We start from the raw sequence: 12,740 nt of genomic DNA, 5'->3' as shown, positions 1-12,740 counted from the left end.
CGCCACCAAACATACGCGCACGCGAAAACACCAATACAGGGGTAAAGGATATGTAAGACGCTGAGCAGTATATTCTCAACTCAATCGCATGGCTGGGGAGATGTAGAAGCAGCATGACACTGTGGATTCGCTACTCAATAGGGTTAACATCTTGGAGCGCGAGGTTGGTGAGTCGAGTTCATTGAGGGATCGGGCTGGTGGGCTGGAGGCGGAAATCAGGAAAAATTATTACTATTATTATCTCAATTCTACCATTTCTATCAAAAGCACTTGAACACCTGATGACGAAACAAATTAGCAATTACATGGTAGACAACTCACTCTTGAGAGACAAACAATCGGGCTTCAGAAATAATAGAAGTTGTGTTACATCATTAGTTAACATCACTGACGATATTCGAAAGGAAGTAGATAAAAGTATGTTAATTTTTCTAACTCTCCTTGACTATTCAAAAGTTTTTGACACTGTAAATCATACCATACTGTGTACGAAATTTAAAAGGCTTTATAATTTCTCTGACTCAGCTATTAATCTTGCCCAGTCATATTTGTTCTGTCGTCACCTAACAGTTGTTACATCGCATAATTTCCCATCTTTTTTATTTATAGAGAGTCCCTCAGGGGTCTGTCTTGGGGCCACTATTGTTCTCAATTTATGTCAATGATCTACCATGATCTCTTCAAAATCAGCAATTGGGCAGATATAAAGGGATTGGAGGTTTACCCTAAAAAATCAAAATGCATAGTAATTAAAAAAAACAAGAGAGAACGCTACAGTCGAGCAAGCCCGACAGTGAATACTCTGTACCCAGGTAAACTTCCGTCACTGAGTTATATGCGCCCAGCAGCAGCAAAAAGAGGAAGAAGAAGAGCGAACTTGTTGCTGCAGTTTGGGGGGGTTGTACTCGCCAGAATTTGTTTCGCTAATAACTTTTCTTAGAATTGACCGAATTATATAAAATTTTAAACAACAGTAGATAAATATGTATAAATTATGTGTGCAAAGTTTGGTTTAGGTAGCATTTGAAATGTGGACGCGGGGGAAGGAGGAAAATTCAAAAAAAAAAAAAAAAAAACCCGTCCTTTCTCGGACCTAGGAGAATCTGGATGCCAACTTTGGTTATTCTAGCTTTTATAGTTTCTGAGATCTTTGCGTTCATCCAGACGGACAGACGAACGGACATGTCTAGATCGTTTTCTTTCGTCATGCTGATTCAGAATGTATATACTTTATGGGGTCGGAGATGCTTCCTTCTTTATGTTACATACTTTGCACAAACCTAATATACCCTTTTTACCCTACGGTATACAAATTAACATACTCAGTAGGTAAAACAGGCAATAAACCTGGGAATAACTATCAATCAATCATTATCTTCGTGCGACCATGTCAATAAAGCAGTTGGCAAATTATATAGCGCACTAAGGCGCCTGACGGAGAATTTTCTTCCTGTAACACTAAAGCTCCTTTTTGCCAAGACATGCCTGACACCCTTGCTATTTTATGGCATAGAAATTTTCGGAAACTGCGATGCTGAAATCCAAAACAAAATAAAAGTAGCCTTTAATAACATAGCACATTCAAAGAAGAGATTCAATAACGACGTACGCCAACAAAATATACAATCTGAACGAACAACAATAGTTTGCACAAGATTTAAATTAGTAAGCTCGGAAAAGCGTTTCTTTATTTCCACTGTTCGTCTGTGGAATGAGCTACCGCATAACCTGAAAACAATCAGCAGCGAAACGCACTTTAGAGTTAAGATTCAAGCACACTTGCAAAACATTATCTAAATTAACGTTACCAAAAATTATAATATTAAACACACTTAGTTGAGTAGGCAAAATAGATTAAGTATAAAACTAATCAAACAATTCTAATATATATATATATATGTAATTCTAAAGAATAATAAAACAAGTAAAAAAGCTAAAGTCGGGTGTCCCGACTTTGAAATACACACATAAGGCATCTCGTGCTAAATTTGGTGTGTAGTTCTTATAACTCTGTTCATATGTACTCTGTTCATGTACAGAGTATAATAAGCTCTTCTATTAGGGTAAAATAAACAGAGATGATTTTAAACACAACAATTTATATATATTAAAATATTCATTAATGTTACATACTTATTCCAAACTTTTAATTAACTTGTCTTCTTTAGTGTAGCATTTAATAATAAACTTCCTTTATACAGTGCAGTTCTCTGCTCTGCACTCTGTTTTCGATACAAAATACACAGGGCAAGTTAGAAAATTTCGGCGGCTAATCGTTGATCAAGCTTACATCATGTGTGTGTTGCATCGGGCTGGTCACAAAAAAAGCAAAGTGGCAGCGCTTCGGGAGGCGCCGAAATTTGAAACTGGCACTGCAGCGCTATCTAGCGGTACCAAGCGAGGCAACTGCAGTCGCGCAGGCGCAGGGTTGTGTCCCGATGGCACCCCGAAGTGGGGAAACGGATGCGCAAGGACGTAGAAATCTGCAGAGGTACGAAATCCGGCGTATAAAAGGCAAGCCGCAACACGCCACTCCTGTTTTTTGGGGCGTCCTTTTGGATACAAGGGCCGGCGACCTTTTTCTTCGGTTAGTAGGCTGAGACCTGGAATTACAAAAAAAAAAGCGTGTTACAAGCAGTCGAAGATTTTTTCGGCATATCGCCAAGTTTCGTGGACAACGGTGGAACTGTGCGCAGCAGCTGCAGCGGCCCTCGTAAACAGCAGTACATGCTGCTTCGTAACAGGAGCAACAGCAACAGCCAACAGTAGCAGCAAATCCAACTACGGCAGCGACACCGCCATCCGCAGCGCAACAGCAGCGCCATCAATAGCTGCATCGTAGCAGGAGCAACAGCAACCACGTCAGTCTGCGCCATCCGCAGCGGAGGAAGAATCAGCCGGTGAGTCCGTTCCTTGGCCACGCGCCGTGCCTGTTGTTTGCGTCTGAACTGCAAGCAACAAGGCAGAGACCCCACGCGCCTGTCGTCCCAGTGTTGTTTGATGTGAGCTGTACCTGCAGGGTCCCATGGGCGGCCCATTTAAGTTTCTGCAAAAGAAAAAAGAAAATAATACAATAAAAACAAGTAAAAAAGCTAAAGTCGGATGTCCCTACTTTGAAATATTCTGTACATGTGTTTACAATAATTATAAAAAATAAAAAATATTAAGAAAAAAAAAACAAGATAGAACGCTACAGTCGAGCAAGCCCGACAGTAAAATAGCCTGTACTCTCCACAAAAAAGAAAAATTAAAAAAAAAAATTAAATTATTACAAAAAATGAATGAATTAATTAAATTAAATTAGAATACATGTTTATGTTCAGTTTTAACAGCATACATTTACATCACGTACCTATGCGTCTTTATATGCGTGTATGCAGCACAAAGTTGAACCAAAGCAGCAACAACAACAACAGCTGCGGGCAGCGCTGCCGACAGAGCTGCCGACAGAGCTGCCGACAGAGCTGCAGGCAGCGCATGAGCAGCGATTTTACTTATGGCTATAACTTTCTTCAGAATTGACCTATCACCTACCTACCAAAATTGATTTCAAAATTCCGAGAATTACGGAAGTTATAAGAAAAAACACGAATTGCGGGGGAGTGGGGGGGTGCATCGAAAAAAAACTCAAACTCGTACTTTCTCGGTCTTAGGAGAATATGCAAACCAAGTTTGGTTATTCTAGCTCTTATACTTTCTGAGATCCTTGCGTTCATACGGACAGACGGTCAGACGGACGGACGGACAAGGCTATATCCACTCGGCTTCTCATCCTGATCAAGAATATATATACTTTGGGTCTGCCACGCCTCCTTCTGTGTGTTACATACATGCGCACAAAACTAGTATAGCCTTCCACCCTTTGGGTACAGGCTATAAAAATTGGATCGATTTGACCATTCTCGGTATTCGAACTCACGTAAAGGGTGTATAATTGCACATTTACATAGCAATTGCGTCTGTGTGAGTGTATGTATGCCTATTCGCATCTATTCGTGTCTGTGTATAGTAAACATGTGTGCAGTCAACCAAAGCACCAGCATGAACAGCCGCGGGCATCGCTGCAGCAGCAAATATATTTATGGCTATAACTTCTTGTTAAATCGGTCTATCATAGTGAATACGGACACATAATAACTAACTGGGCGCATTTGCATAATTTTAGTTCGAAATTCCAAGAAATACGGGAGTTAGAGAAAATCGCATTTGCGGGGGAGAGGAAATTCCAAAATATACATTTTTTGCGTATTCACTCAAGGCATCTTGGACTTAAATTTGGTGTTTCTAGGTCTTATAGTCTCCGAGATATAGGCGATTATACGAATTGAAAATCGGGAAAACCCCCATAGGGAGGAAGTGGGGGGAAAATCAAAAATATAAAACAAACTCGTATAGAATACACACATAAGGCATGCTGATCAAGAATATATATACTTTGTGGGGTCTGCCACGCCTCCTTCTGCCTGTTACATTTTTCAGCTCCCGCAAACCTAATATACTTCTGTACATTTCATGTACAGAGTATAAAAATATATATATATAACCAAACCGAAAACGAGGCAGAAAGCGGCACCTAAACAGAGCTTGGCACTCTATTTAATAAAAAAATTTATACTTACATTTATAAAGAAAGCTTAGATGTTTCAGTCTAGAAAGTTGTACGAAGTTTGCCAATTGCAGTAGCACGTTTCGTTTTTTTTGGACCTTAAATAAATACATATGTATACGCAGTATTGGGTCATATATAGGTATATTGCGCCCATGACCGTCGAGAACTCTCCTTAAGGTTTTTGGGGTACTTTATCTTATTTATTCCCCGACTACTCGCCCATATTTACACTTACTATATACATATGTATGTATATATACGTACATATATTTACATTTTTACTCTTTATTTATTTACGCACAAACTAACCGCATTGGCTGTTGATTTATTTTCATTTTTTTGTATTAATTTATATTTTGTTTCACGCCTGTTAAACTCATGTATAAACACCTATTTATTAGTTTTGCACTCAGACACATTAAAACATATGTATGTATATAACACGAATTGAATATTAATTTTTATGGTCGCACAGTCCATTATGATGCAGTAAAACATCATAAATAGGGGCGGGAGACTCACCTTCGCCATGGAATAGCTCCAGCACGGCCCAATGATAGGGTATCCATAACAAATGTTACCTTTGGATACAGGTACCACAATTCCTGTCCGCCCGCCTGTATGTGATTCCTTTTCACGTTGTCCGGATACGTGATAGCTGGAGGGAGTTATCCGATTATTTGCTTTTTTCCGTTGCATTACGTTTCTTTTATTTTATGTTAGTTATTTTTGGTTTGTTTACGTTTGAATTCGGTTTTGTATATTGCGCGCCGAATTTATTGTAGTGATGGCATTTTGATTAAAATCGATGGAGGAACCGTGTTATCAGTTATTGTGCGACTCACGCGGGCATAGGGTTGGAACCATACACCCAAGGAGAAGTTCCGATGAGCCAGCCGGCGTTGCCCAACGGAATAGCGTAATCGTAACATGTGCTACCCAAATTACCTTTTTTACGCATGCATCTACGTTTCTTCATTTACATGATATACCGTTGCAAGCCGCATGTATATGAATTATATTTATCGAATAGTCTACAACTGTTAAACATATGGTTATCGAACTTTTCGACTTTATTGTCATGTAGTTATCAAACACTGCAATTTAATTGTCGTTATCAAACACTTATATATTCAGCTGATTTTGTTGACAGCAAAAAAATATTTGTAAAGAAATAAACTATCCAAAAGCATAAAATTATGGGCAGTTGGGTGTTGGAAGTAGCAAAAATGGGGATGTATGTGGCTTTTCCGGTGGCTCTCTTCCACATCTTTAACCAACCAGCCTACTTCGAAGAATGGGTAACCCAAAAAAAACGCGAGCTCTATCCTCCGGAGAGCAAAAGTCATCATGATGAGTTGCAGCGTGCCATTCGTGAACACCATCAGAAACGCGACGCCCAGATGATTCGTGCTCTAGAACAAAAGTAGAGGCAATACTAATATTGTGGTTTAACATTTTTTGTAGACCATAATCGAACGGTTTTATTTTTCCTAATAAAATATATGTATGTATATTAATGTGCATATGTGTGTACCCACTACATATTCATATGAATGCGGACAGTTGGAGCATGTAAATAAATTTCAAATTCTATTGATACAGTTGCTAGTTATTCAAAGTTAAAAATGGGACTAATCTTAGCATGGCATGGTCGGCATAGTTCTGGCAGAGCTTGAAAAATCTGCAAAATTGGCATTTTGGTGTAAGGGTTCTTGTAAGCATTAAATTTCGGATTTGGGGCGGATATTTGTTTTATTAAAATCTATTGAGTTCAGGTTGAATAACATGTTTTAGTACTTATCTAAAACTTCTTCCGCAGATTCATAGGTAGTAGTAGTAGGCATTGTAAAGTTTTGGATGTCGAGTTGATGGATTTGATTTTATTATTGAATACTTGTAGTATTGTTTCCTGAATATTTAGGGTTGGTTTTTCTTTTTGCCGAAAATAGATTTTAAATATAGCACAAAGTTATCTAATGATGGCGACGTGGTGTCTCTAGTATTTGTAAGGCTTCTATCTATAAGCGCTTTGCATCTATAAGTGGTATTCCAGGTCTCATAATTGTTGCTTCTTTATGAATTCTCTGTCATTTATTTTAATGGTGTCTTCCAAAAATGCACTACGTATGTGCCCTTCAGTTATTGATTGATATTACTTTGACAAACGCTGCTACTGAAGTTGTTAATTATTATTATGCAATTGACTATTTCATCTATTGCTTAAATATGGTCCACGTTACTATAGCCACGCAGCGATTCCTTTCGCTGAGTTTTTTTGTTACAATTTTTACACTCTGCACATGAAATGTACAAGAGTATATTAGGTTTGCGGGAGCTGAAAAATGTAACAGGCAGAAGGAGGCGTGGCAGACCCCACAAAGTATATATATTCTTGATCAGCATGACGAGACGAGTCGATCTAGCCCTGTCTGTCCGTCTGTCCGTCCGTATAAACACCTGGATCTCAGAGACTATAAGAGATAGAGACACCAAATTTTCCACAAAGATGCGTTATGTGTGTATTCTATACGAGTTTGTTTTATTTTTTGGATTTTCCCCCCCACTTCCCCCCTATGGGGGTTTTCCCGATTTTCCATTCGTATAATCGCCTATATCTCGGAGACCATAAGACCTAGGAACACCAAATTTTAGTCCAAGGTGCCTTGTGTGAATACGCAGAAAATGTATATTTTGGAATTTCCCTCCCTCCCCCCTCTCCCCCGCAAATCGTAACTCCCGTATTTCTTGGAATTTCGAAATAAAATTTTGCAAATACCCCCAGTTAGTAATTATGTGTCCGTATGCCAAGTTTCACTATGATAGACCGATTTACCAAGTAGTTATAGCCATAAATATATTTGCTGCTGCAGCGCTGCTCAAGCGCTGCCCGCGGCTGTTGTTGATGTTGCTTACACAGACACGAATTGATGCGCATAGGCATACATACACTCACACAGACGCAATTGCTATGTAAATGTGCAATTATACACCCTTTACGTGAGTTCGAATACCGAGAGAGGTAAAATCGATCCAATTTTTTTTAAATTTATTTTTTTTTTATTTTCTATAATTATTGTAATCATATGTACAGAGTATTTCAAAGCCGGGACACCCGACTTTAGTTTTTTTACTTGTTTGTGGTATAGCTTTTTATAGCCTGTACCCAAAGGGTGAAAGGCTATACTAGTTTTGTGTGCATCTATGTAACACACAGAAGGAGGCGTGGCAGACCCCACAAAGTATATATATTCTTGATCAGGGTGACAAGCCGAATCGATATAGCCATGCCCGTCTGTACGTCCGTCCGTCTGTCCGTCCGTCTGTATGAGCGCAAGGATCTCAGAAGGTACAAGAGCTAGCACAAAGCTACTGACGGACTAGCTAGGGTTGTGCCGAAAGGGAAAGCTGTGGCGGTGAACAGGGTGGGTATCTTAATCAGACCAAACCCAGAAAAAGCCAGATATAACAAGAGATGTACAGTGGATCGCATCGTCAGATATCATGCTACTGCACCGATCACTGCAAAGCAGACGTCAGGATCTAGTTAAAATCCAAAAATCCTCTTGTTGTCGAAGCAGGAGCAATTTCAATTTTAACGTAGGCATACGCTGTTGGAAGGCAATCCACACTTACCTGCACCACAGCAAGGCAGCCACCACTGTCTTAATGCTTCGCCTGACAGTGGGGGATGTGGACATATGGTAACGGTAAGCTGCATACTTTTATTTTATCGAAGAAATAAATTCACGCTAATATATTTTCTCAATTTAGGCCCGCTGACACTGACAGTATGAAGTTAAAATGAGGGCACTACCGTTCTCTGGATGGATTCGTACTATCTTTCCTCAAACTACCAAAGCAATCGCCCTCGCAATTGTTTAAGCACTTGTTAGAGTGCGCATAAAAAGGTAAGGTAGGCACAATCCTTAGAGGAGGTGAGAGTCTGTAATCCTACATAATTAGCAGTTATTATAAATTTGTAATACGGAAAACCACTACATCTGTGCAACAAAGCACCACTTCGAGGTGTTATACTTGTATGTTGTTTGCGTCTGACTTGCTTGCTAATAAATATCATGATTGGAGGAGTTAGATGAACATTCGTTCTCGGACCACAAACAGGGGGGCAACTAAACTGGATAGAATAGTTGAAATTTTCCCCAAAACCTTCTCCGATGCGCATAGCAAACCCGGTCCTAACACTGTTTATAAAACCAACTACATACATCCTAGGCTGGACAAACTCACACTAAACTAAGCTGGAGAAGCTCAACGTCTGCTAACTTTTGTCCGTCTAAATACTTACTTCACCGAACATATGTTCTAGAAAAAGTGTCCGCCTAAGAGGGGCGTGCAGATAGGGGAGGTGTCCGTCAAGAGAATTGTCACTGTATATATATACATACATACAAGGTGGGTTCCAAAGTAAGCAGGACTTAAAAAAAAAAAAAACAGAACAAATGGTTTTTTTGATCGTACATTTAGATTTAACTTAATATTTTCAAAGATCATTCATTAGGTACAACGAATAAATAAATATAAACTTTTTATGAAATTTATTCATTGGCGCCCGAGCAGGGACTTCGGTTTTCTTAAGATTATTTTCTCGTTTGTTTGCGGGCTTTGTGGCTTGGTTTTTGTGCGCGGTCGTGTGATTACTACTCGTTTGTTTGGGGCTGGTGTCGATTGGATACCATCCTGCTACATTTATTTGGATTTGGAGCTTGGTGCCTTGGTGTTCTGGATACCTTCAACTGCAACTGCTCGTTTGGACTGTGGAGCTGCTGTCTGCCCTACTTGTGGTACTATCCTTTGGCTTGGCTAATGGGTGATTGTCGCTCGGAATCCAGAGAAGTTTCGGTGGACTCTTTCGAGAGTTTACAGGCTTACTGTGCCAACAATTGAGCATAAAGCTCTAAGAAGTTTAATTGCTGCAAATTTATGCAAGCAAAAGGTGTTTAAAACCTATTCACATACGTACATACATATGTATATATAGTACGTGTATGCTTATGAGGACTCAATTTTTGGCACTTAAACTATTCTGTTTAACAACTTTACATGCACAAATACATAATCATACATATGCATGTACATACATACTCGCCAATAACCACATATTATATACGTACATACATCATACCTTGCACAATTTAACACATTATACACCCTCATAAACATAATTATTAACAAAACCTCGAGGCAAAACAAACAACAATAATTAAAAAAGGGCTGTTAAGCTGATTTTTAACATAAAAAACAAATACGTAATCTGCGTGCATTTCAGTTTGTCTCTTGCTGTTTTAGCGCGTTGTTATTTGCGAGGGCTGTTAGGAAAGTTCGGTGTTCATTTTCTTTGAGTTGCAATTTGTTTAGGGTTTATTTTATTTTATTTATTTATTTATTTATTTATTTATTCCTAGTGCTACAAGAATGATTCTTATAAATTAATGCACTAGTCACATTAATTAAATTTCCTTAGATATTATTAAAATTCAAGTATGGTTATACTCCATGTCGGAATCTGAGAAGCAACAAGTAATAGCTAAATCTAGCACTAAACTAGTACAATGCTTGCAGAAATTTGAGAAGGTTAGCGCTGATATTGCTCGTATGAAAACGGCATTTCAGTTAAAGACAATTTCATTTGAAAAAACAGAACTCGAGTGTCGTCTCGAGCTGTTAGAAGGTTACATAAAGAAAGCTATGGCGCTTCAGGCAGATTTGGATAGTCTCAATCCAAGTAACGATAGTAGAGGGGCACTTGAGGACTTGTGAATTTTAACTAAGGCGTTGTATGTTAAGGCAACGAAACAAAAAGTTGAAAGTCAGACTTATCATGACTGTTCTATGATGGCCAGTCAACGATCACAGTTACCCAAAATTCGGCTGCCTACATTCAGTGGGAAAGCCTAGTTCATGACGATCCTTCGTTGACCAACGTCAAGTTTAATCATTTGGTGTCGTGCTTGTCAGGTGAGGCTCTAGGAGTTGTGAATCCGTTCCAGTTAACGGACTGCAACTACTCGAAAGCCATTGCTAGCCTCAAGTCTGTGTACGACAACAAATGTTTGATATTTTTCGACACTATCTCGCAATTGTTCGGCATCCCAAGTATGACCAAACCTAATGCGTCTAGTTTGCGGTCCATCATTGACACTGTTTCTGCCATTTATGCGTCTTTAGCTTCGTTGGGAAGTAAAAAGGACATTTCGAACGCAATGATCATACATATGGTTATGGCCAAAGTTGATCATGTAACCAAATCTCGTTTTGAGGAACAGCTCGATTATGACAAGTTGCATTCTTGGGATGACTGCGCTAAGCAGTTAAACAGGCGTTACCAATATTTAGCGGCTAAAGAGACAACTCGGGTTCCAAATAAACCGCGAGTAGAACCTGCAAGAAATAGTAAAGCTTCGTTTTCTTGCACAAAGGGTCCTTCAAAGCCTTCAAAACCGATTTCGGAGTGCACATATTGTAGTTCTGCGGATCACAATATTTATTCTTGCCCTTCCTTCGGTTCTATATCTGTTATGCAGCGATTTGAGTTTTCTAAGACTCAAAAAATGTGTCTCAATTGTTTGAATGTGGGTCATATAGTTTCCAGCTGCGAAGCTTCCAAGTGTCGGGTGTGTTCAAAACCACACCATTCGTTGTTGCACAGATACACCTCCAGAAGCGTACTTATGTCACGTTTTAAGTGCCGATCAAGTAATTTTTGCCACAGCAGTGGTAAAAATTAAAGATAGATTCGGCCATTACCATCCTCGTGTATTACTTGATGGCGGCTCACAGTTGAACCTCATGACTGAGAATCTTGCGCAGCGCCTTCGATTAAAGCGTAAAGACACAGCTGTGAGTATTGTAATGGCAGGTGGAACCACTACTGGTAGTAGGCACAAGGTGTGCGCTGATATTCAATCTCGTTTGAATTCTCACAGCTTCGGCACTGGTTTTTGGGTTCTTAAATCCATATCTACTTGTCAGCCTGGTAACTTTGTGCCCACATCGAATTGGAAAATACCCGCAAACCTTGAGTTGGCTGACCCAGAATTCTATAAGCCAGCCAAGGTTGATATTGTCCTAGGCGCTGAACTTTTTTACAAGTTATTATGCGTTGGGCAAATCGGGCTCAATTCTTGTCTTCCATTGTTGCAGAAGACATTGCTGGGATGGGTTGTTGTTGGTAGATATACAGGGCAAATACCTCCTCAACAATTCAGCGTTAACGTTGTCGCTCAAGTTAATGATTGTTCTCTCGACACCTTAGTTCAACGCTTTTGGGAACTCGATCGGAGCCCAAATGAGTCGAAGGCTGTGCGCCAGACAGCTGAACAAAGGGCCTGTGAAGCACACTTCACAAATTCAGTACAGTGCCTGTCTACAGGTCATTTTCAATTCGAACTTCCGTTCAAACCCGATCCCACTGTACTAGGTCTTTCCTTTCGAACTGCTGAAAGGCGGTTCCTACAACTTGAGCGTAAACTCACAAAAGATAAAACTCTCCATGATATGCACCACGATTTCATGAGAGAGTATCGTGATCTTGGGCATATGTCAGCCCTTGAATCTCCTCCTCCAGGGCAGCACTATTATATTCCTAATCAATGTGTCCTGAGGCCTGAAAGTACCACCAAATTGGGTGAGGTGTTTGACGCTTTTAGTGAGACGTCAACGGCTCTATCATTAAACGATACGTTAATGGTTGGGCTGACTATTCAGAGGGAGCGTTATTCAACATTTGTAAACTTTCAGTTGAATAAAACGCAATAACTGCCGACATCTCCAAGATGTACAGGCAAATAAACTTGTCTGAGAAAGACAGAATTTGTCAGCTCGTTCTCTGGCGAGAAAGTGCGTCGCATGAGCTGCAGTCGTTCACGTTGAACACAGTCACATATGCTGCATCAGCGCCATTTTTAGTTGTGCACTGTTTGTTTGAATTGGCCAATATTTATGCTTGATGACACCATGTCGCGTTAAATGTCATTAAAAATTGTTTTTATGTTGACGACATGCTGGCTCCTCAATATGATGTATTTCGTTATCATCTACATGAAGATAGCTTTACTTCGTTGAAGCCGACAAAGCGGAATATATTATCTCGTTTGTCTGAGCAACTTGG

The 12,740-nt window shown here is 39.7% G+C and overlaps 1 protein-coding gene across 1 annotated transcript; it reads left to right on the top strand.

The window, feature by feature from the left end:
• Positions 1 to 5,739: 5,739 nt before the first annotated feature.
• Positions 5,740 to 6,209, top strand: LOC115633993 (protein PET100 homolog, mitochondrial). The gene has a single exon (XM_030531515.1). It carries the CDS (start codon positions 5,809 to 5,811, stop codon positions 6,037 to 6,039), a length of 231 nt encoding a protein of 76 aa, XP_030387375.1. The 5' UTR covers positions 5,740 to 5,808; the 3' UTR covers positions 6,040 to 6,209.
• Positions 6,210 to 12,740: the final 6,531 nt, after the last annotated feature.

The sequence above is a fragment of the Scaptodrosophila lebanonensis genome, unplaced genomic scaffold (genome assembly GCF_003285725.1).
Source record: "Scaptodrosophila lebanonensis strain 11010-0011.00,11010-0021.00 unplaced genomic scaffold, SlebRS2 tig00000001-arrow-pilon, whole genome shotgun sequence".
Classification (NCBI taxonomy): Eukaryota; Metazoa; Arthropoda; class Insecta; order Diptera; family Drosophilidae; genus Scaptodrosophila; species Scaptodrosophila lebanonensis.
The sequence above is the reverse complement of the archived record's forward strand: the minus strand, read 5'-3'. Positions and strand labels throughout refer to the sequence as shown.